The following is a 26299-nucleotide window of genomic DNA, read 5'->3' as shown; positions in this document are numbered from 1 at the left end:
TGTGCACTGCAGGCACGTGGCTGGGTATGCGGTGTGCGCGGGCGAATGAGCCCACACGCGTCTGCATCGGCACACAGACCAGGCCCTTCTCCTTTCCCACGGGGCCTCCCCTGCGGCTCCCAGCACCAGGCTCCCCGATAGAGCTCAATAATTGCTCCGCTGATTGATTCATTGACCTTGGACAAATCTCTTAAATTCTCTGCCTGCTCATCTGCCAGAGGGAAAAGTACATGAGAGTCCTTTACGAATCACGAAGCAGGAAGCGTTGCACAAATGTGAGGACTGAGTCTCAGGCCAGGACGCGAGGCACGCCTCAGCCCGGCTCGGGAGCCAAGGCTCCGTCTGGCTCCGAGCCCACGGCAAGTGCCGCAGCCCGCGCCCGGACGCTCCGGCCGGCTTCGCTGCCCCTGACAAAATGACTCAGACCCTCAAAGGGCCAGTTTGGTCCGCACACTCAGATGTCCCCGGAGGTCACGGTGACATTGACTGTAGGTCTGTGTACCTCTGCAGGTCCTCTCTCCACTGTCTGCTCTTCCTTTGTAACTACCCCAGTCCGTCCACACAGATCTCAGGCTCCCCCAACCAGAAACGCCCCGTCGCGTCGTCCCCCGCCATCCTGGGCTGCTGACCTGGTGGTCCCAGGAGCTCTGGCGGTGTGTGATCACTGGGGCCCGCCTTCCCCTGCAATTACATCATCAAGGCTGAATCAGCAGGAGGGCCTCAGGGAAGTCCGGAGGCCGACGCTCCCCAAGCCAATCCTGAGTCGGTAAGTCAGCGATTGTTCTTGGCAAGACCTCCCACAGTCGGGGTTGAGCCAACCTGACCTTCACTTTGCAAATCCGCCCCAGTGGCACAGAGCGCTTAAAGGGTTCATGTCAGGTGGAACAGACAGACCCGTGGCGGGGGTGCGGGGAGGGAGACAAATTAGAAAACCATTCATGCCAATCTGGCTGTAAGCTCCTGGTAGTGGAGCCTCAGCGTTTCTTTGATGGCTGCCTGTTGATGAATGAATGAGGGAATGAGTCAGCAAGTGAGTGAATGAATGAGTGACTAGGGAAATGAATGAATAAGTGAGTAAATAAATGAATGTGTGAATGAATGAATGAGTGAATAAGTGAGTGAATGAATGAATGAGTGGTTGAGTGAGTGAGCAAGTGAGTGAATGAATGGATGGATGGATGGATGGATGGATGGATGGATGAATGAGTCCACAGACACCTGGACCAATGGGTGTGGGAAGAGCAGGCACAGGTGCATCTACAGCTGCCACCAAGTATATTTCCGGTGTTTCTCCTCCCTTGCTGAGCCCTTTCCCCTCTAATTACCTACAACCTGTTTGGTGGCCCCTTCACTGCCCACCTTCCCCAGCCCACCACGCAGGTGTTCAGATCTTTGCTGTCACAACTTCTGCCCCGTATCCTGTTCCCTCGGGGACTCTGATGGAGTTCTGATCACCGGTTGATAAGGAGGAGCCAAAATGACCTCATGGGGTCCCCCCACCCCCAGATGAGGACACATTTCCACTTTGGCAAGAGCCTTTCACCCCTCCCCCCGAGTTAAGCATGGCAGAGAGGGCACTGCAGCCATCTCGGGGCAAATGGGTGGACTCAGGCCAAGCTTCCGTGTCCCAAGTCACACCCCGGGGCAGCTGTGGAGTGAGCACAGGGTCTGCGGGCACAGGCGGCCTGAGGCCACCGCCCAGAGCAAGCCGGCCACCTGGATCTACCTTTCCGGGCACCGGGAATTCGAAATGTGGCCCTGAGTGTGGGTCAGTCGTTTCCCACAGTCACCAAAAGAGGGGGCCTAGAGCCCATGCATGGCGGCGGTGGCCCCATGGAAGACAGGGGTCAAGGGAGGGAAGCAGACCTGTTGTCCCTGAGCTCGATCTCTGCCTGCGAGCTGGGACGCCGTCCCATCAGGGCGGACGCTTTTCCTTGTGTGTGTGCAGGCCGAGGCCGAGGGGGGACCGACAGGGGTGGTCGGCTTTCACATCCGGTTATTTCATTTCCTTTGCTCTGGATCTGAAAACAACTTCAAACTTAGGGGGGGCGGGCAAACACCCACGTTATCTGTCCTGAGAGTCCCCACCCGGGCTTCACGCACAGTCCCAGCACTTTCCGAGTCTGACCCGTGTAACAGGGAGCTTTGGCTTGTCGCTAATCCCCTGACGCCCGGATTCACTCCCCAGTCTCTCCGAGACTTTTGTGACCTTGACGGTTTCAACGATCACAGAGTGACCAGTCATTTTGTAGCACGTCCCTCGATTTTGATGCGCCCACTGTGTGCTCACGGGGGCGGGTCTGGGGAGGAAAGGCATGAATCTGTCAGCCGTGCCGGGGGGGCATGAGGTCACCCCCTCCCCTCCCTGTTGGGGCAGCTCAGACCCCTGGGCCCCGATGGTGGCTGCCAAGTGTCCCCACGGCACAGTCACTTCACCCCCTTTGTGGGAGCCGGTACTTTCCGGGAGACAACCGGGGGTGTGGGGTCCCCAGTCCTCACTCCACTTGCAGCCCCTTTTTATCACCTGCTGCTGTCGCTGGCCTGACCTTCGGCTGTGACGGTGGCAACGGTGCGACTTCCACCACTTTTCTGTGTCTATTAGCTGTCATTCTACCAGCAGCGAATGTGTCCCCCTTCACTCAGGGAACCCCGGCTTCCGTCAGTGGGCTCTACAAGCGATGTTCAACCGGCGTGCCACCAGAATTCTCAAAGCACGCGACCCCTGACTGTTCAGTCAGGGGCACTGACCTCTTTCCCTTCAGATTGTCACCTAAAACAGTGACAACAGCCAACCTGGCAATAGGCATCCCGTGTGAAGGAACCAAAATTATTCCTATTTTTGGTCAGATCGGCAGAATACATATATTTCGGTGTGCCGCCGAGTTTTAGTAATTAGTTTATGTGCCGCGAGACGACAACGGTTGAAATCGCGGGGTTATGCCGTTGTTTCTCACGTTGTATCTGAATCTGTCTCAGGGTTGGCCAGCGGGAGCCCCTTCCAGCTGGCTGCCCCGTTTTTCTGGCAGGTCCCCGGGGTTCTCTGACCACTTCCTAGGACAACAAGTTGTCCCAGGACGAGCTCCCCCTTCCTAGGCTCAGCCCCGGCATCAGCCGTCTCTCCAAGGAGCCCTGTCCCTTTCATGGAGAATGCTGGAAACCACGGCCCCAGCGCCGGGCACACTCCCTGCTCTCGGGCACTGCTGCTCCCAGGCCTCTCAGCTGGAGAGCCGGGAAATGCCTTCATGGCCACTCACGCACAAAACCGTGCGTTCCTCTGCGCGGGCTGCATTGCATCTCCCCGAGATCCCCACCCCCCAAAACCTCAGAGTGTGGCCTTATTTGGAACAAGGTTTCTGAAGTTGTGACTAAGATGAGGTCGTACTGGGTGGGCCCTAAATCCAAGAATGTGCCCTTCCACACAGAGGGGAGGCCCCGCGACACCCGCAGGGACAAGCGAACACAGCGGCTAGAGCAATGTGGCCACAAGACCAGCGCTGCCGGCAGCCACCAGGGGCTGGGGGAGGCAGGAAAGACCCTCCCCCCATAGTCTCCAGTGGGGCTCGGCTCTGCCCACGCCTCCATTTGGGACTGCTGGCCTCCAGAGCTGAGAGAGAATACATTTGTGGGGTTTTTTTGGGGGGGTTGTTTTTGAGAGAGAGAGTACTATTGATCTGTTCTTCCACTTTTTTATGCACTCACTGGCTGCTTCCTGTATGTGCCCCGACTGGAGATCGAACCTGCAACCTCGGCATCTGGGGGTGATGCTGTACCCAACTGAGCTACCTGGCCAGGGCCATTTCCGTTGTTTTAAGCCCCCACCTCCAGTTTGTGATACATTTCCATAGACCACCCCCTGGAGACCAATACAACCTCCATGGAGACCAAAGCCAACCTACCCCCCTGGATCTTGCTAGCCTCCCCCCCACCCCCACCTGTGCCTCCTCCTCCCGGAGAAGCCAGCTCTCGTGTGTGTCCGCTTACCTACTCGCTCAGCCCCCTGTACAAGGTTGATCTCTCGACCCCACCGGCCACTGCCCTGCTGCAATGCCCTCCCAGAATGGCCACCGTGCACCCCGCTTTTGGCCAGGATGACCCTGTCTCTGCAGGTGCGAAGTCTGCCAGCTCCTCTGAGGGCAGAACCTCCAGAAAGCGTCCCCGCCTTCGACGCTTCCTGAGGACAGAGGCCGAAGCCATCAGCAAGATACCCGGGTCTCATCCTGTCCGAAGCTCGGTCAGATCCTGGGCTTGTTTAAATTTTAAAAGACTTGGGTGAAACACGCACAGAGCACAGAAGGTAACCGTGTCAGCGGGCAGGGCAGCAGGGGCAAGGAGTTCCCACTGCTGCGCCTCCCTCTCCAGAGTCCGTCCTACAGAGCCGGACCCGACCCCATCAAACAGTGACTCCCACTCCTAGGGCCCGACACCCTCCCCCAGAGCCCCTCTGTCGCTGTGCATCTGAGGACTCTGGTCCCGTGGCGGTGGGACCCAGCAGGACTTGTCCTTTGGGACTGACTTATTTCACTGCGCAGAGTACCGTCAATGTTCACCCGTGTTGTGGCAGGTGACTGAGCCTCCTTCCTCTTTAAGGCTGAATAATATTCCTGTGTATGGACAGACCAGGTTTTGTTTATTCCGGAACCCATCGGCGGACACCTGGGTGGCTTCCACCTTCTGGTGGGACAATGCTGGTGTGAAGGTGGGGATGCAGCCGTCTCTTTGTGTCCCTGCTTCTGTGCTTTTGGGGATTAACCCGGTCGCATCCTTTCACCTTCCAAGATGAGAGGATTTCTGAGTTGCAAGGGGACGCCCAACCAGGGAGGGAGCCGTCTTGAATACTCTCTTAGGAGACAGTGGGGGCGGGCCCAGGAGGTAGTGGGCACAGGGGCCCCTACCGGCCGTCAGACACTCAGATGCCACGGACACGAGAAGAGACTAACATGCCCTTGACCTAACACACAACTCAAAGTCAGAGGTCAGCGCACCCCGGCCGCGCCGGGCCCCGAGGAATGGAAGCCCGTGGACAAAGGAGAAGGGAGCAGCCACAAGCTGCTGCCTCCACCCCTTCCTCAGACGGCTCCCTTTGTTGAAACGCAGGCTCTGAGGGTCACTTCTGCACAGTGAGAGAACATGAAAAATACCAGCCGCTCGGGCGAAACACCAGCCAAGATGACTAAGGAGGGATAGCGGAAATGCAAATTGATCCCTGCCTCCCGGGAACGGATTTAAGAATATGCTCAAAATCAAATTAACTTTTTGACTGTTTCCCCCGAAAGCTCGGAAGGCAGCAACGAGAGAGCTCGGGTTAACTCTCTCATCAGGGAAAGACCGGGGTGCTGGGGGGAGGGGGTCATGTCACAGATGACGGGTCCCCAGAGCCCATGCCTAGGCATTGGGGTCGACAGAGGGACCCTGTCTGTACTGGACGGGCCAGCTCCCTACAGCTGGCAGACCTCGAGGGCCGTGCCCAAGAGGCCCTGGCTCACTCCCCAGGCCTCACCCCAGAGATAATGCATAACCCAGTCTCCCGGGGGGCAGAAAGAACAGCTATGCCCCACCACACCCCACCTCTCCACCTGGAGGCGTCCAAAGGCCCTGGTGACCTCACCAACTCCCACCCTGTCTGGCAACCTCCTCCTCCTTGGCTGTGAGAGAGCCCGGCCGTGGTCACCTGGCGTTTCCAGGGCCTGTGCGGAGCAGGGGCCCAGGGCGCTGGGAGTGTCCGGCCTCAGGGGCCAGGCTGCCCGGGGGCCACAGTCTCCGGTTCTCTCCTGCCACAGTGTGCGGCCACACACACAGACCCCCTGGTGCCTGTTAGTCTCCATTGCCCGAGCTGTAACGTAATTTTTGAAGAATACCCTCTACCCCAAGAGTGGCTGAGAGGATTAAAGGACAGAAGGCCTGGGGTGGGGCAGGGCATTACCATAACTTCCCTAAAGGCGGTTCAAATCCCAGCTCCAACCGCTCTGTGCTGTGCGACTTTGGCCAAGACCCTTAACCTCTCTGTGCTTCTGTTTCTGCCTCCGCTGCATAAAGGTCAGGCAAGTGTCTGCCCCTGGACCTGCTGTGCATTTCCTAGGGTTTAATCAAGCCAAGCAGTCCGAGCTGGCTCACAGCGAGTGTGAGACACATGCAGTGGACACTACGAAGGCCAGAGTGGGAATCGGACGCCCCCCTTCGCATCTGGGGCTCAGCTGGTGTGTTGCCTTCTCCCGAGAGGCAGCACCTGAGTTGGGGCCCTTCATCATCCTTCCACTCCAGGTGCTCGGGGTTCAACCGATTTCCAGGTCGGCATCTGGACCTGACTTGCCGTGACTGAAGGGGCCTTTGGTCATTCGCCCCAGTTTTTTCCCTGGATGGCCCAGGTTAGTACCTGGGACGCGGTGGCTTCTGAAGGCAGCTGACTGGGGCTCCGGCAAGGCCCCGTGGAGGGCGCGCAGCCCTCGCGTGAGCCGCTCCGCTTGGCTCGTTCCCTCTCCCCCCAGCTCCTTTGATCCACATTCCATAGGGCATCTTGCCCTAGAATCGTGAGCACAGAAATCAGAGCAAGAATCTCGCGCGTTCTATTTCTGGCTCTGACACAGACGATGCGTGTGGGCAGATCAAACTCCAGAAGCTTCTCCGGTCTCTGGGAGACAGCACAAGTCACAGTGGCCTTCTCCTGCCCCTGCCTCTGCCCCCGAGCTAGATGGAAACTCAACCCAGCCACCCACACACCGGACATCCCCCGAAGCCGTGTGCATTGGGGTTTCCTGTGCTGGGGGGTGGGATCTGTTCTCCATGCCCTGTTCTTCCAGAACAGCAACCTGGGAGTGCCGGGACCGGGCAGGGCGCTGCCCCTGCCTGGTTCCTGCGGGGCCACTGCCTTCAGAGGGCCAACCCAGACGGCCCCTCTGAGTGACTGTTCGGGCCCCAGCCCCTTGCACACACACACAGGGGCCGTGAATGAAGGAATGAACAAATGAATGAATGAGCAAACGATGTCCATCTGGGCAGCCTCCCCTACTGTACAACCCGCTTTACAAACCAGGACTTGGAAATGATGGTTCTCAGGGCAGCTGAGGCCCTGGGCAGGGACAGGCCTGCCTGTCCCCTGAGTCTCAGGACAGACAGGCCTTCTGGAAGGAGCGTTGCATTTCCATAAAAATACATCAAGTGAAACCCTGAGCCAAGCCCAGGGGGCCGCAGCTGGCCAGCCCGGGCTCAGTTCTGCAAGAGCAGAAGGGAAGAGACCAGCGGCTGCAGCCCACAGCCCCAGGGCCAGGAAATCCCAGAAGGGTTCCAAGGTGAAAATAAGTGTTTCAACAGTTTTTTAATTGTTCTTTGCGTTAGCAAGCTCTGAGAGACCTGGCTGGGCTGAGAAGAGCCCGAATCCTATTTTAGTGCCTCTTCAGGGATCTGGGCTGGAAGCGCCACAGGTAGGTGTCCAGGCCAAGATCTCGATTTGGGGGGAAGGAGGGCCTCCTGGGGATGGCAGGGAAAGAAGGAGGCGAATGCTCACACTCACCCATTGCCATGTGCGAAGGGACGCCCAGACGGAGGGTCACCCCACGGCACGAATGTGCACACTGAGGTCTCAGGGAGGGGCGGCCCACCGGCCCACCCCTGTGCTCCCGCTAAGCTGCTCTGCCCCAGCGGCACCGGGCAGCCTAGGACACCAGGACGGGGTGACACGTTCGCTCACGGTGAGCGCTAGCATCGATGAGGCCGTGAGTGCGGGAGCACACAATTCTGGGAGCCCCATTCTTCTTGGCTCAGAAGAATGCTCACACTCACCCTTGCCATTTGCCGGGTTGGCCCATGTGATGCCCCAGCAATGAAAGGTCCCAGGAAGAGAAGGCATTGGGGTCCCATGGGCCTGCAGGGCCCCCTCAGTATGCCCAGAGCCCAAAGGTCCTCCTGCCACCAGCTTTCTTCCCAGGCCATCTGGGGAGAAGAGGGGGACGCAGTTGGGGCTCAGTACTGGGGGGTCTGGCTGAAAGGCTGGTCTGTGTACCCTCAGAGACCTGTGGAAGTATGTGACATTGGCCCCCAGGGGAAAGGCACGCTTTCATCTGTCCCCCTTGGAGCCACGCTGCCCAGAGGGCACCCCCCAACCCCACAGCCATCCAGAGGGCTCACAGACACCCAGGACAGCGACAGGGACCCTTCCCCCATCGCTGTCACAGTGCAGATTAGGAGGGGGCACCCTGGCCTCCAAGGAGGGGTCTTGGAGGATGGGCAGCATGGACAAGAGCAGGCTGGTGACCATCCCTGAGGCCCCTCCAGATGGATGTTGGAGGGAGAGCCCCGGCCTCCCAGGACGGAACAGGGAGGAGGGTGGGCTCCCAGGAGCCTGGTGCAGCTCCAGCTTGTCTTTAGAAACTACCAGGCAAAGAGGGGACCCTGTGAGTGTCTCGGCCTTTGCCGTGGGCAGGCTGGGCGCCGCCGGAGCTGGCCCCTCCGAGCACCACGCTCCCACATCACAGCGAGCTTGCTCTGCCCAGCCTCCTACGCCACTCACTAAGTCTTCGGGCCACAGGCCCTTCACGCACCTGCTTCCTCCTCCCTCTCCAGCTGTCCCTGCACTCTGACCTGAGACTGTGGCGGTGTGGGGGGGGGGGGCACCCTGCCTGGTGGCCGACCATGCCCCATGGCCCCGCGGCCTGCCTGTCCTGTTCCGACTTTTCTCTCCCCCTCAACTTTATAGGATCATCAACAAATAAAAATGTACATATTTAAAGTGTACAATGGTATGCTTTGATATCCTGAGTTTTTCTTAGCTCTCGGGGGCATTTAGAGATGAAAGAGGAGGGCCGCGGTCTGCAGAGATGGCACCGTTTTGAAGGCATCTGAGTGAGTGTCACTTGAAAAGAACAACAATAAAGTGTTCTCACTGTAAAAAGCATTTGCGTTCTCTGGTTAATTTGGGGAGTTGAATCGAGGAGGTGACACTCAAGGGAAAAGAGACATGTTCCCTGCTTTGAAGCAAAAAGGGGGAGTGCAGGTGAGGTTCGATCCAGCGGGCCATGATGAGAACTCTCGAGCACCGAGCATGGGAGGGAGCTGTGGGGGCGTCCAGTGTCGCTCGGAGTGTCTGCTCTTTCTTGTGCACCTTTGAGTGGCCCAGTCCAAGCTGCACCTGATAGGTACTCCAGAAATGCTTGTCCCTACAGCGGAAGGGGCTGTCCCCATTCAGCAGGTGTGGGCACAGTGCCGGAGGACAGAAGTGGCTGTGTTTTCCTCCTTGGGGAGACGTGTGCCCCAGCTTGCAAGCGACCTCAAGTCCTGTGGTGCCATGGGGAGGCCCCGCAAGGCTCCCGTTATCTGGGTTAGTGGGGGATGCCACAACCCTTCCCAAATCGGTGCACATGGCCGACGAGTCCAGCAGAAGACACAGCAGCTTGTGTTTCTGCTTTTCTTCCAACTTTGAAAAATGGGGTGAGGTCAAGAGGAAGGTACAGGTTTCCCCACCCACTTCTTTGCAGGCTCCAGGCCGGGGGCGTGGGGGGGCACACTCATCCGGAAGTGAGAGCCCTGTCCACCCCCAAAGCCGAGGGCAACAGTGAAGTCCAGTGGCACGGCGACTCCACTGCCACTCGCAGCAGAAGGTTGCTTCTCTCCCTGCCCGCCTCCTTCTCCAATAGGGCGTGAAAACCCCACATGTGGTTGAGGGAAGGTTCCAGAATCATCTGTTCTTTTGGGTAAAGAGCTCCTTCCCTTCCCGAGGCCTTGCTGATGTGGGGCCACACAGGCCCTCTGCAGACACCAGGCCCCCCCCCCCAGAGAAAAGGGAGAAGAGCTGTATTTGGCTGGCGATACCAATACCATGGGGGTCCTGTTATGGGTGGAACTCTGTCGTCCCCCAAAAGACGCCGAGGCCCTAACCCCTGCCCTGTACCTTCGAAGGTGACCTTTTAGAACTATGTCTTTACAGAGGTAATCGAGTTACAATGGGGCCACTGGGGAGGACCCTGATCTAGTATGTCCCCTGTCCTTATAAAAAGAGGGATTCTCACACATGGGACTGACACAGCCCCTGATATACCCCCCGGCAGATCAAGGGAGAGGCTGGGGCAGACGCTCCCTCTCCGCCTTCCTGCCGGCATCTGGACCTTGAGCTTCCAGCCTCCAGCGCTGAGGCCATGAACGTCAGCTGTGTAAGCCGTGTGGTCTACAGCAACCCAGGGCAGAGAGAGCCCCCGCACCTCCATCCTGCGTGGAACTTGTATTTGGCTCCTGCTGACCCGGCGTGATGGTTCGTCAGCACCGAGTGGAACCCAGCAATCAGGTGAGTGGACAGGGCAGCTGAGGCACCGTAACCAAGGGCCTCAGAAGCCAGGAGCCAAAACCATGGCCCCCAGGAGGCACCTGAGCTCAGAGTGAGCAGGCAGGGGCTTTCCTGCCCCGCAGCTGGACCCCCGAGCATCGGGACTGACGCAGTGTCTCGCGGCACACCTGTGCTGACCTGCCCCCCACCACAGGGTGAGGCAGAACTTATCGGGGCCTTGGCCGGAAGCCGGGCCACTTATTCATTCACTGTAGCTGCTATTTACGGGCAGGAAGTTGAGTTGGCCAAGTTTATTAATTAATGACCCATCTCCTGGCGTTGATGTCGAATTCATTTCACTGATTTTTTTTCTCCTGGACGTGGAAGAACAATGAGCTTGGTTGGTACCAGCCAGGGCCGGAAGGGAGGGAGCAGGGACAGTGCCCTCCAGTCCGTAGGCCCCATGAGTGACAAGAGCCAGTTGGGGGGGGCAGCAGGGGAGGGGCCTTCAGTGGGGCGGGGGCTGCCAGACAGCCTTGAGGTCTCATGTGTCTTGGGCCACAGGCCCAGTGTGGCAGGGTCCCCTGGGGGGCCGGTGACAGAGAGGAGGCGTGGGTTTTGGGCCTGAGGTGAAGACAAAATCTCAACCAGGAGACGGAGCCCAGCATCTACAGCCGCAGATGGACGTTTCCAGGGCTTGATGCTGCGTCCCAGACCTGGAAACATGCCCGGGGCCACGGTGCCCAGCAGCGCACCTGGACCCCCCATCACCCGTGGCTGCCGTGAGCTCACTCAGTCCGACTCCTCCCCACACTGCAGTCGCCTGTCAAGCTTGGCATCACACTGGTTTGTGCACACTCTGGGTGACCTCCTCTGCTCCAGCACGGAAGCTTCCTGAAGGTCGGCGGGTTCTTCACGATAGTCCCAAGTGATTCCCACGGCTGCCTCAGGACAAGCTTTGGGGCGGGCGGAGGAAGGAGGCAAGCAGGGAACCTTGAGAAACAAACCTCCCTACCTGCCCTGCGCCCGGTCCTGGTCCTGCGCCCACGGCAGGGCGGCGAGGGTCGCGGCGCCTGCTCTCTCCTGGGAAGCAGCCCGCACGGCCCAGCTGGGAGCTTCAACTCTCCTGACCATGAACGACGCCCTGGCCGGTCTCGACTGCCAGCGGAGACACCGAAGGCAGCGGGGCCATGGCCGGCCTTGCCTCACAGGCGGGCAGCTCCTCAGCCGTCGGAAGCAGATGCCGGCCTCGTCTCAGCGGTATGTCAGCCGCCTCAGACCAGAGACTGACCGCTGGGCCTGGCTCGGCTGCAGGGGCTGGGGTCCGCATACCCGGAGCGTCTGCGCTTCCAGGGCTAGCCCTAATTCCTTGGGGGAGGACACTGAAGAGACAAAGCATGTTCCTGGCCCGAGCCGTGCCATTGCCCCAACACAGCCACCAGGTGAGGTGTGCCGTCCCAGTCCATCAGTGCTGCCCGGCACGCCGTGGGCTCAGCTCTCCAGCCGGGCTCACAGGCAAGCCCAGAATGACCTTCCAAGGTGGAAAGCATTACCCAGGCCTGCAGGCGAAGAAGCCAGAGCCCCTGAGGCCCCGTGGCAGAGCCGAGGCCACTGCAAGGGTCAGCGCAGTGGGAGGTCAGGGCCTGGGCCAGGTCTGGGTCAAGGCAGGCGCTCTGCTCGCAGACATCAGCTCTTGGACCACGTGTCTCTGTGTCACCTGAGTGGGGAGACGCTGAGCCCTCCTGCTGAAAGAAACTTCTGGAAAGGGAAACTCACTCCTCTGTTACTGCTGATCGTCGGCTCCTAGTAACAGACTTGAAGGCGGAGACTCACTGAACCACGTCGAAAGCAAAGCCCAGGGGCCTGTCCGACCATATGGCAGCTGAGTCACGAGTCTGCCTGCCGTGGTCTTGGCTGAGCCTCCAGGACCACGCAGGACCGCCGGGTGGCGCTGGAGCTTCACGTGGAACCCACCTGCTGCAGAGGTGAGGCTGGTGCTTCTTCTACCAGGTGTATTCGCCTGGCACCCTTTCCAGGTAGACTCTTGGGCAGGGTGGGAGAGGGGTTCACCCCGCGCAGGGAAAGGGTGACTTCTCACCCCAAATGGCAGCTGTGGAGTCCAGTTGTCTCCCCCACAGCCGTCTCCCCCACTGACCCCCAGGCCTCACGGCTTCCCTCACCCAGCCCCCGTTCCAATGGCACGCAGACCGAGTCCAGGGACGTGGTCCACCAGCTCCCTCTGCCCTCTGGGCGTCCAGGCTTACCAGAGCTCGGTCCTCCACACCTACTGCCGTCCGTCCTCTGTCCCTCGGGGCCACTGCACACCTCCCCATTCTCGGGACTTAGGCACGTCCATCCTTCAAGGAAACCTGGCCGCCCTTCCCGCCTGGACCGGCCCCTCCTCCCATCCACTTCCAGAGTAAGAACGATGCACTTGCCTGGTCTGTGCTTCTGTGACGTTTCCCTCCAGTATGTAACTGCCATTTCTCCCTCGTGTGAGCTGCGTCCTTACCTGTCTCCCTCCCCTAACAGATTCCTCACACAGCGGGTGGCATTTAATGCCAACCAAGGAGAGGTGGTGGTTCGCTGCGCAGTGGATCCAGCAGCCAGGAGCTCTCAACGGGCCTCCTAACAGAGTCAAGTTCGAACTCTAACCCGGGTGGTCCAACATCTAATCCCGCACTCGGAGTCATCCCCGGGAGTGAGCAAAAACCATAAATCCAGAGCACTATTCTTCCAACGCAGAGTTCGGGGTGTGGGGCAGACACGCTCTGCAGGGGGCTGTCTCCTGCTACCCCTCCCACCAGCCTGGGAGGAGACCCATTTCCAGGTAGTGACAGTGTCGATCCAGCCTCTTCCTGCAGCTCTGGAGGTCCAGGCGGGGGCGGGGGAAAGGGACGAGCAGGGACTGGGATTGTTGAGCAAGGCAGCTCCCCGGTAGAAAGCGCCTTAGGATAAACACCGAGGATGTGTAGGAATTAAAGAACCTTCAGGTCCCTCACTGCTCTTAGAAGGAGAATGGGGCCCTGGGGGAAACCACGGAGCTTAAGAAGCACTAAATGCAATAAGCTGGAGCAGGCAGCCTGTGAAAGGGAAATGAAAGGAAGCCAGGACAGAACCATCAGCAGAGGCACCAGGCTGCTTTAATGAGTTGGAGCTCATTTATCCGTTTGCTGGGAACGCGGCTTTGCTCAGCAGAAGCAGAAAGGCACTCCGGGAGGCTGGGCGGGGCCCGTGGGCTGTTGGCCACCCCCCTGCGACAAGCACAGGTCCCCCACTGCAGCCACAGCCGGCGGGAGGTGCCGCATGGCGTCCATTCAGAAAGTCCCAGTTCAGACCCTGCAGGGCAGCCGGGCCACCGCCGGAGTTCAGGGCATCTCATGGAGCTCTGGCGGCTCATCTGTGCGTGGATACTTTTATCCTAATTAAGCCACTCGAAACTTTTGAAGTTCATGAGTCATTTGCTTCAAATATCTTTAAATCAAGGATGGATTCACTTCCCTGGTAGCAAACACCCAGCAAGTTAATTAAAAGGGGCTCAGCATTGCAAGCACCGCCTTAGCTTGGAACCCAGCAAGAGGGAGCCTGCTCTCCCTCCTGGCCCAACCCCAGTGCTTGAAAAACTGTTCCGTCATCATGAGACCTGCCCCTGAGGTTGTCCCCCTGTTGAGGCCAAGTGACCTTCGGGGCGAGAGGAGGTGACACCAGCGCATCGCTCATACTCACAGAGGGATGCGACTGAAGGACACTGAAGGCCTCTTGGTGACAAGGACAAAGTGACTTGGAAATCACCCTTGGCGATGCACGAGTGAATTCCAATGTAGAAATGACCAGGCAGGATGGAGGTGACATCTGAGCATGGCATCCTGGAGCTGCTCCGTGTCACATGTCCATGAGGATCCTTAATGGAGCGAACCCTGAATGGCAGTGGAGACCTGCGAGGCTTTGTGGCCCTGCCGGGTGTGACCAGGGACAGCTCAGTTAAGTGCCATAAGTGGCTGAGCAGGCAGGACAGTCTCAGGGCCCAGGTGCCAGCAGGCAGGTCCGAACTCAGGGCTGGGAGAGCACTACCAAGCACCTGCCACAGGCCAACACCCACGGCCAGGAGCTCCTGCTGCGGCAAAGGCAGGGACGGAAGTCAGCGGGCTCGAATCCCCCACAGCTCCCTTTAGGAGTTTCGAGATGAAAGCCCAGGAAATGACTTTCTGTTTTCCTCCCAGGAGACTGTGTGATTCCAGACTCAGAACATGACCAGCAAAAGCCTTTTCACAGGAGGAGGCACGTCCCTCCGGGGGCCCTCCGCCCTCAACCTCGAGTGAACTTCTAACTGTCTGATGCGCACCCTCTGCCAGCACCGTGTGAGGCCGGAGCTCAGCGCCTCGGAGAGCCCGAACTGGGCGGTTTGCCATCCCAAGTGGGTCCTCACTGGTGCCATCTCCACCTCTCCATGAAGCCCCCAGGCCACACGTGAGAACATGGGACCTCATCAGAGGACTTTGTCAAGAAACTCCATGATGAAGCAGCAAGCTGGCAGCTGCAAATCATCACACAAAGATGACAATAGTCACCATCATCACCTCCATCATCACCTTCCCCACCACCATCATCATCACCATCATCACCGCCATCCTCACCTTCCCCATCATCATCATCATCACCTTCCCCATCATCATCACCATCTCCATCATCATCTCCATCAACGTCCCCATCATCACCTTCCCCATCATCATCATCATCTTCATCACCACCATCACCTTCCCCATCATCACCATCATCACCACCACCATCTTCATCATCACCATCTTCATCACCATCACCATCACCTCCATCAGCATCACCATCATCACCTTCCCCATCATCATCATCATCATCTTCATCTCCATCATCATCACCATCACCACCATCATCATCTCCAACAACACCATCATCACAATTACCAGCATCACCACCATCATACCCATCATCTTCATCACCACCGTTGTCTTGTCACTGGTGCCACCTGCACCATCACCGCCACCATCACCACTGTCACATTAACAGCAGCAAGCGTGTACTGAGCAGCTATGTGGGCCAAGCTCTGAGCACCAGGCGTGAACGTCTCGCTTGATCTTTGCAACATTATGAGACGGTTGACTCTGTCATTTCCACTGAGACATAGAGAGGACAAGCAAGGTGCCCCCGTTCACACAGCTCATGCCAGATGATGCCAGAAGTGTGAAGGCAGGTGGCGGCCCTTTCAACCACTACACTAGGGGAGATTCCCCCCACCTCACTTACGGGGCAGTCGGCGAGGGGGGCCCTGACAATTCCAATCGGTGTTCCACGTAATGCTGGCTCTGGAGGGATCACGGAGCGTCCCAAATCACCAGCCCCCTGCCCTTTCTACACCCACTGTGCCTAGGCTATGGACAGACCATAAAACCTAGCGTGCCCCTCCTCAACATGTCTCTACAGACGGAAAACCAAAATTCACGACTCCCCAAGTCTGACTCCAAACGCTGGTCTTTGGACAGCAGCAGACCTGACTGCATGAACTCAGCGTTTAAATCCCCGTCTTGGCTTGGAGCACAGCCGGGGGTGGGGGGCCCTCTCTCCCTCCCATCGTCTCCAGAAACCCGAATTCCAGACCTTGGGGAGCGTCTGGTGGTGAGCGAGCATAGACGGGCGTGGGAGCATGACGAGACTCCCGTGTCCCTGGCAGCCTGGCTGCCCTTGACGAAGGCAACACCCCTCCCTGAGTCACTCTTGCTGGGTATAAAAACAGCAGGCGTGCACCGCGGTCCTAGGTGCCAGGCACAGCACTTTATATTTGGTTCGCTCACTGAACCCTCACAGCTGGCACTTAGGAGAGGCACTTCTTTAATGTTGCTGATGCTGACGGAGGAAATGAAGCAGACAGAGATGAACCTTCTTGGGGTCACACAGCTTCCACACAGTGGAGCCCAGGGTTACAGGTATGACTAATCACACACACACAGCTCTGGGATCCCCCCGAGACCCTGTCCCCCTACCACCTTAAATTCTGCCGAGATGTGTGAGTAGCGGTCACGTTCCACAAAGAGTGAGGGGCCCAGAGCTACGTGGCCCAAAGGCCATGGGGATCCCCAGGATGTCCTGGGGGCTTGTGTCCCTTATGGGAGACCAGCTGGCCTTCGGTGGCTCCCCGGTGGGTGGAATCGTCCCGGCATTTCCTGTCTTCCCTCACCTGGGCCCGGAAGCTGGCTGTCCCTTCTGGGCTCCCAGCATCACCTCCCAGAGTTAACATCTCTCTGCATTAGAACACACTTATTTACCCCCCTTTAAATCTGTTTTGCTAAACACATTAATCCAGCACCAGGTTATAGTATGAAGAACCATAACTCTTTTCCAAGACAAGCGTCTGTCGCGTTGGGTTAGAGACATCCAATGCACTGTGAATTAATTTGCGGAGCTTACAGCGCTGTCCCTGGCGTTTAACTTAGTAGTAACGAATGTGATTGGGAATAAATGGGCGCTTGTTTCCTCATCCGCGTCTCCACAGTGAGTGACGTGTGCAGAGGCAGTGACAGTACCTGAAGGCTCCATTCCACTATCACAGTGGCTTAGGAGTTTACTGAGGCAACGACAAGCACCTTGTGAACTGCCCTTGGGCGCCTGGCACAGAGCTCACGCACCGCGGGCCCCTGTGGCCGTGGCTTCCAGACCGGGGTCGGGCTACGCAGACTCGGCCCCACAGACTCACCCCGCTCCCGTGGCGCACGCGAGCTCCCAGCCACGGAGCCGGGGCTCTCTTTCATTGATGTGCTGCTCTCTAGGGAAGAGGTGCCCAGGACGAGGACACACTCCTCCTGCCCTGGTAAAAGGACAAAGTAGGCCATGGGACCAAGCCCCCGCTCCATGGAAACCTACCCGACTCCTGGCCACGCCTGCCTGCCAGCCAGGAAGTCGAGACCCGGCCAGCGGTCCAGGCAGAGGAAACTGTGGCCAGAACACTGTGGGCGGACCCTGAGGAGCCACCCTCTCCTTCCCCTGGGGTGTGAAAAGGACCACCCGGGGCCCATGGAGCCCAAACCTCTGGACGGGCCGAAGCAAGTTGGGGGTTGCAGAGGCTGCTTGGTTCCCCCAGCTCTGGGGGCTGATGCTCTGGAAATGGCATCACTCTCCCCGCCCCCCACCCCCGTGCCTGTCCTCAGTCAGCAAGTAGGGCTGCTTCTCCATGGTGCTAGAGCCTCAGTGGCCGGCTCAGAGACAAAGGAAGCTGGGGGCAGGTGGGCACCCAGAGGCCCCCTGCGCTGGGCTCTCCTTGGCCCCTCATGGCATGGGGTGCAGGCTGGGGGCTCCAGGGGAGGAGGCAGGCCCTGGCCCGGGGGAGGTCTCAGAGCCCCTCCTCCTGAAGTGGGGGGGGGGGACGCGGTGCAGGGACGCTGCAGGAGACGGTCCAGAGCCAAGGAGTGGAAATGTCCACGCACACCTAAGCGACCGGGGCAGAAGGACCGGAGCCATTTGTTCTGACCTCCCTCCTCCAAACCCCCCATGGAAACGACACCCCCAGGCCTGCAAATCTCCTCGAAGCCCCAGCGAGCAGCACAGGCGACTCTCCCTCCGGCCTCGGCCTCGGCCTCCCCGTCTGTCTGAAGTGATTCCTGTCCCTGGGCCCACCGGGCAGCGGCCATCTGCAGGGCCACACCCTTGAGGGCACCCGAAGACTCCACACGCTCCTGACGTCATTAGCTGCGCCCACATCTGCCCCTGCACTGGCCCAGGACATGGAGCTCCAGCATTCTAGAAGACAGAGCTCTGTGTCCGGCGGGGCTCAGTAGCCCCCACACCGCAGGGTGGGCACAGCGTCCTCCTCTAGGGCTTGCCTGTCCACCAGCCGCAGTGGCCTGGCTCTGCCTCCTGGGGCGCCAGCTCACCAGCACACAGCGCCCGTCCCTCCCTCCGAGAGGTCCCACACCCGACTCCCGGCCCTTCGCCTGGTTTAGGTTCTGCCACCGGGAAGCACAATGCCACTGAGAAGCACCTCCCGGACAAAGCTCAGCATCCGTCCACAACCAGGCCCCCAGAAAAGCCCTCTCTCTGAGCGAACCCCAAACAGAAAGGAGGGCACGTACCTGAGGTCTCCCCAAGGATCCGTGGGGGCTTGGGGTCTGTGCCTCGGTCTCTGCTGGGGCTGGTGGAAGGCTGCGTTGTGCTAACCCCGACCGGGACCCTGTTCCCAGGGGCCAGGGGCGCAGTGACCCCCTTAGTCTGCAGCGTCACAGAGGTGGCCGTGGTGGCTGTGGTGGTGGCGGCCACAGTTGTTTTCCACGTTTGGAAGCTGGAGACAGTGGTGGGGCCGTGGGGGACGGTGTGGGACTGCAGGACCTCCTCCTCACCCGTGGGCCCCCAGGCGATGAACTCGGTCTCCGTGGTGGGTCTGCTGCCTCGGAAGTCGAAGCTGTTGAAACTGGCTGCCTGCAGCTGCCTCTTCCCCCGCCTCAGGAGGGCCTGCTGGTCCGTGGGGGCCCCGACGCCCACCGTGGGGGACGAGGAGGAAGGGGAGGCACCCAGGGAAGGGCTGGGTTTGGCAGCAGCTGGGGGCTTGGCAAGCCCCCCTTTGGGCACCAGGGCGGCCACCTGGTCCCGGGGTCTGTGAGCCCGTTTGGCACGGGGACTTTGCATCTGCCCGTGACTGCGCTCCACGCGGGCTGGGCGTGGGCTCCACACGGGTGCGGGGATACGGGCCGGCTGTCCGCTCTTGAAACTCCACAAGCGGGGTGGCCGGTGCGAGGGCCGAGGCAGCAGCCGGAACTCAGGGCTGGGGCCCAGGGCCTCACAGGCGGGCAGGTTGACGGCGAGCTGACACATAGCTATCAGAATCCAAGCCTGGCTTCCCAGGGAGCGGCCCGGCCAGCGGATGGACAGGGAGCTGTGTGGGAGAGACGGAGGCGCGTCAGTGGGGGGGCCTGCGGGGGCGCCTCCCCCCACCCCCATGCAGAGGGCCTGCTCTTCTCCGTGACAGGCGCTCATCCCACCTTCAAAAGGGAAACCGAAACCCTTCGTCAGCTGACTTCAAAGGCCCATCCAGTGATCTATTAATCAGCATTTAAAAGAACTGTTGGGACCACACGTGTGCCTGACAGCTGGCTCCCTCGTGCTCATCATGTGTCTCATCTCTCCCAGCAGCCAGCCATGCAGGGTGTGCGGAACCCCGCCCAATGCACGAGCGGAAACCGAGTCCCAAGCCCCCAGCTGTTGGCCCACAAGCTGACCTCTCAGACCCCGCTTTGCTAAAAACGCCCGGAATAAAATAGGCAGAAAGGACACGGGAGGGCAGGGCAGGGCCATCGGGACTGACAAGTTCCCCCCGGGGTCACACTGGTCACCCACCCAAGATGGGCAACCCTCAGCCCACAGCCACCTCTGCTGGGGTCCGGAGGGACAGGTGTCCACTCTCAGTGCAGATGGACCCGCTGGACTTTGCATGGGGCCCAAAAGCCAGCACGTCCTGACCTCGCCCCCACCCCATGCTGTGTGCCTTGCAAACCCCCTCTCCGCCTCTTTGTGTTAGTTCAATATGCACATTTCAAAGCAGCTGTGACCCCCAAGGTCTTCGTGGGGAACCTTCTCGGTTTGGGCCTCCTCGGGGATTTCGCCCTGCTGTGGATCCGTGGGAAGTTTGCGGACGTGCCAGCTCTGCCCAGGTGTGCCGCCAGTGGGCACTTGCGCTTCCCTGTCCACCTGCCTGCGGGTGGCCGGAAACCCTCCCACCCGCCCCTCCGCTCCCGGGGGCCTGGAGAAAGGCAGGTGGCAGGCCACCTCTCTCAGGGACACAAGCTTCCAGGTGCGCTCACAGAGTGCCACGTGACATGCAGATCTCAGGGACAGCCACGCGGAAGGGTGTGGGGACCCGGCCCACGCACCCTCTCCCACCAGCTCAGATAGCTGAGAACCGGCTCCAGGCGCACCATTCAGCGTCAGCGCTCGTCAGGGGCGACACCCCAGGGGGGCTGGCAGGAACTCAGCACTTAGGTGGCTGTGGTGGGTGGGGGTGGGCAGGGGCTCCTCGTGGGCGGGGCCAGTCTGCAGAGCTGCTCAGAGCCACCTGAGCAAGGCGGGTGCGGCTTTAAAAGGAAATCCACCAGGGGCTGAGCGTGAGTCACTGAGTGAGAGCATGCACAGGAATGTGTCGGGACTGCATGTCTGTGTGAGTGTGTGAGACTGTGCGGCTGTGTGTGTCAGAGTACGAGCCTGAGCGTCCACGTGCCCGAGTGTGTGCATGCAGACAGCGTGGGTCCGTGGGGTGTGTCAGGGAGTCGGGGTGAGTCCATGTGCAGCTGGGCATGGGCTGCATCCGTGTGTGAATGCACCTGCGTGTCTGTGAGGTGAGATGCCGGTGAGTGTGTCGGGGAGTGTTTCTCTGTCAGTGTGTGTGAGTGTGCACCTGTGTGCGAAGGTGGCTGTGTGTGTGCGTGAGTGTGGCCAAGTGTGGCCCCCTCCTCATGCCACACAGACGCCCCTCGGGGCTGACCTGGTCGCCGCAGATGTTCAAAGGAATGAACTGCGTGCAGGAGTGCTAACTACTGAAAAGGACTGGCCCCCAGATACCAAAGCCCCAGTTTTTCCATCGGGATGAAAGTGCTTTGCTGCAGAAATCAGGAGCTGCTCATTAGGCTAATGGCCCCTCACGCAGCTCTGCCGGTGCGCAGCTTCCCGGCACGGCCGGCCAAGGCCACCGTCACCGAGTGCAGGAATTCAGGTCACTGTGAGACTCCCCCCCCCCCCCCCCCCGTGCACACTCAGGGCAGCTCCCTGTGGCTGCAAGGAGGTCGACAGCTGAGGGCCTCTGGCGCTCCCAGCGTCTGCGCACCTGGGCAGATCTGGACCTCCGAGGGAGGAGATGCTGCCTCAGCCCAGAGGGCAGCCCCGTTGTGGCAGGCCTAGGCCTCCTCATCCCCCCCACTCTGCCAGCCCTGCCAGCCCCACCAGGAGCTGCGAGGCCCCGTGGGGCAGCTGAGTGAGAGCAGCCGCCTCCAGCCCGCCAGCCGGCCCCCATCACGCTTGGGGAAATATCGCCCCAGGAAAAGCAGCAGCAGCACCTGAGCCTGAGCCTGGGCCTGCCAGCCCTGCATAACTTCACAGGCAGGATATTTCCCTCCGTTTTCACCAATCATGAGCTGTAATTGGTTGCCATAGAAACCCCCTCATTTCCAAGCCACCCAGCCCTTATGCAGAAAAAACAACCAATTGCAAGGGCTGGGAAGCATGGTTTGTTTTCCTCTTCAAGTCCAGTGTCATCCTTTTTCAAGTTGGTGGACTTGCTCAGAAGGGCAGGTCACGAGGGCAGGTGAGCAAGTCCGCACAGAGGCGGCGCCCCTCCCCCAGCAGCCAGCCAACAGGGACCCGCAGGGCAGAAAGCCCCTCCCACAGCGAGGTCAGGGGCCAGTGCTGCGGCCTGCAGGGGCCACTGCTGGCCTCTTTACGGGCCGAGGCCCCACACCCTCTGCTCTGCAGCTGGGCCCGGCAGCCTGTGTTTTCGAGCTGGTCCTTCCTGGTCCTGAGACTCAGGCGGGAGGACTTTCTGGGCTGAGGCTGCCTCCTAGCGTGGGGCATTCACCCACACCTGACAGGACCATGTGCTTGGGGGCACAAGTGACCTCTGTCCTCTGGCGTCCCTCCAGGCCCCCAGCCCTGTTCTCTCCGACCCTACTCAGCACAGTGCTGGGAGGCCCTGGTCCACATTCATTTCACGATGAAGAGGTTCCTCGGCCCCGGGGGCAGGCAGCCATCCCTCGAGAGGGCAGAGAAGTTCACAGCCTCTTGGAGGCCCCGCAGCTGTGGCTGGGACAGCGACGCCACTAACCGCCACGGCCAGTGAGCGACGCACCAAGCGGGCCGGGCCACAGTGCAGAGACAGGGCCCGCCCCCCCAGATTCCAGGCACGCATGGACCCCTTAATAGCAGGCCCCTACTTCACACCCACGGGATGGCTGTAGACACAAAGACAGGCACTTCCACGTGGTGACGTGGTGGGGGGTGGGGACCCAGGAACCCCCACACGTTGGGGGTGGACATAGAATGTCACAGCCGCTACGGAAGACAGTCAGTTGGTGGCTCCTCAGACACTCGGTGACCAGCTGGCCCAGCAACTCCGCTCTTGGGTGTCAGCACTGCCCATGCAGAAATGAGTCTCTGAGGGTCCACAGCAGCACGCCGCCCAGTGGGAGAAGTGGGAAGGACCCCAGCACCCATGAGCTGCGGTGTGGATAGAGAGGGGGCCCGTCCCGGCCGTGGGACAGGTGCTGACACCTGGGAAACAGTAGTGAGGGGACCGAAGCCGGTCACAGAGCCCCCCTGCCCTGTGACCCCACGTTCACAAAATGTCCGGAACCGGTGAAGCCACAGAGACAGGAAGTGGATTAGACATGGCCGGGGGCTGAGGGTGGGAAGGGACAGGGGTGTCTCTAGGGTGATAGATTGTTCTGGAATTAGAAGTGGGGATGGCTGCCCAACCTTTCAGACACATAAAACCATGGCAGGTACATGTTTAAGAGGCGAATTTCGGGGTAAGTTATATCTCAAGAAGTGGGTGTGTGCGAAGGTCACGGGGAGGCCGGCCTGGGGGTCATTGCCAAGGACGCCAGGCCCACGGCGGCCCCTCAGAGCCGCGGCGATCTGGGCAGGCCATGCAGCCGGGACCACAGATTCGTCCCCGCATGACCCGCTCCCGGCTGTCCAGGCCCCCACCGAGACGTTCGGGCCTATGTGGCCCCCACTCTGTAGGGTCCCAGCCCGCACTCTGGAATGAAGAACAAGCACCCCCAGCACCCCCTCCTCCGACTATTTCCAGATGGAGAACTATCGCTCCGTCTCACCTTAGTTTCTACTTTGTCGCTTTCCTGCACCGCTCCCTTTGAATTTTTACTGAAATCTTATTTTTCCCCAAGAACACTTTAATAAGATTCAGTGAACTGAGATTCAATTTAATTCCTTCTGTGTATTTTCTTCACAAAAAAATCACTGTCAAGGAGGGGAGACAAAGACCCCTCTTCCACCCCAGGCAGCACTTTTCCCCCAAGGGGGCAGCGGTGTGCAGGTGCCGGGGACCAGGGCGGTGAGAACCCTGGCCGGGCCGGAGGCCATGCGGGAGTCTGGGGTCTGCATCCCGGAGTCTCCAGGATGACCCGGGACCTCAGAGGTGTCCTGAGGTGGCCAGTTCGTCCCAGCCCTGCTGGGGCAGTGACAAGCACCCCACACACAGCCCTAGCACCAGACCACTGTGGACAACCTGTCTCCCGAGCATCTGCTCTTGGGACAGGCCACCGGGGGGAAGATTCTGGGCGGTGGCGAAGCTGCCCTGGGCACGGGCTGGTTGCTTTTACTCTGCTGGCCTGGTTTCCATCCTTCCCACTAGACGGCACTAGCAAGCGGGCCCTGAGGCCGTCCCGCCTTTTCAGATGGTGCATGCCTCTGTGACACTAATGTCACACAGGGGTCTCTCAGTCACGCCCGGTGGGATGTGACTTTGGGGGCACAGGTGGCAGAGAGAGAGACTCTTCCCTGGCACACAGCTGGCTCTTGTGACCCATGCTTCTTTGTGGGTACCCTTCCCCCCACAGACAGGAACATCCCTTCACCTGTGGCTCAGGGACCCGGGAGCCCCTGCTACGTCTGCCGGCACCCCCTGGGCATGACCTGGGTCCAGAGGCTGCCTGTCCCACCTTCTGTTGGTTCGTTTGCCTAAATAAAGGTGCTACGTAGGAACTTGAGATTTGCAGAGACCGGAAAAGAGCAGAATGGCCACGCTGTCCTCCCGGTCACCACGCTGCGCTTGTCCCCACCACGCAGGAATGCCGCTGCGTCGTCCCTAACGCAGCTCCACGCTGCACCTGCATCTCACTGGGGTTGCCCTGCCTGCCAAGACCCCACCCGGGTGACCCCTGACATCTCGCCACGTCTCCTTCGCCCCCTCTTGATAGCGTCCGATAGATAGAACCCTCCAGAACAACGAGAAGTCTCCGGCTACTGCTCTTCCCTGGAACGAGGGGGTCCTCTCACACCCACGAGAGCAGGTCTCACTCCTGGGGCTGAGCCTGGGAGGGGCTGAAGCCCAAGTGGACCAGGCACCATGGCTCCGGTCCACTCCGGGGCAGGCGGGCCGGCACCTGCAGAGAGGAGAGAGGCTGCTCTCCTGTGCTGTGTCCCCCCACCCCCACGGCCGGGTCACCACAGGCTGTGTGGGCAGGACCTGAGCACACCCCAAATGTGTATGCGCCTCGCTGCCCCTTGGGGCTTCACCAGCCCCGCCGGGAGTCTCAGGGTGTCCAGGCTGGACAGCACAGCTGTCCGGCCCAGCCCACCCCAAAGCGGGCTCCGCAACCCGTTGGGGCCGGAGCGGGCTTAGCCGCTTAGCCCTGACAGGAGCTGCGGTCAGGCTCGCAGGAGAAGCAGTGGGCGCAGCAAAGCAAAGCCAGCCTCTGGACTGGCCCTTCCCCTGTGTCGTCTGTGGGCTGTGGTCTCACCCCGTACCCGCATGGCCTGGGTGATGCCAATGTGAGGCCCACAAGGGCAGGGGCCTGGCTGGGTGCCCAGTGAGCTGGCATCAGACCTGGACCACAAGCTAGGGCTCAGGGGCTAACGGTCTCTGGGCTGACAAGGGGACTAATAGTACTAGACCCGTGGGACCAGGGACGTACGAGAAGAGCTAAAACAAGACCGTCCTAGCCCGTAACGGGGTGACTCCACTGCCCGGACAATCCACAGTGGACCCCTGCACAGGGCCTGGTGGGTGCTCGCCCACGCCCCTGCCCCACCTTGCACAGCGGTCGGGGCCCTGCAGTCCAGGCCTGGAGAGGACAATGACCCCACGTCTCAGCGAGGCCTCACGACAACGCATTGAGACGCCAGCGCTCCTCGCCCGGGGGCACGGAGCAACATCTGGAGACATTTTTAACGATGGAGAGCCAAGGAAGGGAGTGCAGCTGCTGGCCAGGGACCCTGCAGAGCATCCGCCAGGGCACAGGACGGCTCCTGCAACGACTTACCCAGCCCCAGACGTCCCCAGGGCTGCACTCCAGAGGCCCTCGTGCACTCGTAGGATCTGCGCCTCCCAGGGCCTGGGGAGGTGGGAACCACCCCCTTTATCCCTAAGAAAGAGAGGCTCAGAGAAGCCGCACAGTGGGGTGGTGGCCCCGGGGCTCGGGGACGGCTGTCTGCCTTCCAGTCTTGGTGCTGTGTGAGCCTGGGCAGTCTACGTAGCCTCCCTGAGCCTCAGCTTCCCCACCTGCAAAACGGGGTGAGCACAGGCACCCACGCCACGGGGCCTACCTCCTTCCCCTGGGAGCTCGGAGCCTGCGAGGCATGAGGCTGCTGCTCCTCAGGCGTCTCAGGTGCTGGGAGGAGCCGGAGCATGGCAACGACGCGCTGGCGCTGGCGTCTGGTTGCCTGGGCAACAGGCCTCAGCAAGTATTCCGGAGGAGTGAGGTGCTGACAAGTGGAGGGTGGGCAGCCCGTGGGCGGAAACGTTCTCTCCCTGGGAGTGGGGTGTCGGCCACGCTTCTGTGTGTCTGACGCTATTACACCCGCTGCTGCGCCTGGGTCTCCGCGTCCTCCGGCAGCCCTTCTGCAGCGGCACAGGACCCACGAAGTGCCCTCGGCCCGGCTACTGTCCCTCCGACGTCACATCTGTGCCCTCTCTGGGCAGTGCCCAAGGTGTGACCAGCAGCTGTCCCATGGCCAGTCAGCCTCCTTGGGTTGGCCAGCTGCCCCGCCGGGTACCCTGGACCATATCTCCCATGCCTCATCTGCACATGGGACAAAAGTCTGAGATGGGCCACCAGCATGAGCTGACCGGTCCTGGGGCCACGCCCTGTCCCTTCCCCACATCTCCTGGAGCCAAGGAGCAGACTTGGCAAAACCCGGCATTAACAGGGTCTAGACGAGACTCCTGCCGTCCGATACCCTCCCCCAACCGGAGTCTCCCGACAAAGACACTCCGAGGGGCCTGGAGAGGCAGCCTCGGTTCTGCAGCCCTGCGGGGACTCAGCCTGGGCCTCACGTGAGAGTCGCCTGGTGTGGGAGCAGGTGGCGAGA

General features: G+C 60.3%; 1 protein-coding gene across 1 annotated transcript in view; it reads right to left on the bottom strand.

Moving 5' to 3' along the window:
* Positions 1-26299, bottom strand: part of AJAP1 (adherens junctions associated protein 1) — an 84918-nt gene that overhangs the window by 26087 nt on the left and 32532 nt on the right. Inside the window, exon 2 of the mRNA XM_053920612.2 lies at positions 18340-19136. Within this exon, the coding sequence (XP_053776587.1) occupies positions 18340-19136 (797 nt within the window). The remainder of the gene's footprint in view (positions 1-18339; positions 19137-26299) is intronic.

The sequence above is a fragment of the Desmodus rotundus genome, chromosome 3, assembly GCF_022682495.2.
Source record: "Desmodus rotundus isolate HL8 chromosome 3, HLdesRot8A.1, whole genome shotgun sequence".
Lineage (NCBI taxonomy): Eukaryota > Metazoa > Chordata > Mammalia > Chiroptera > Phyllostomidae > Desmodus > Desmodus rotundus.
Note: the sequence above shows the minus strand (reverse complement) of the source record. Positions and strands in the feature narration are given on the sequence as shown.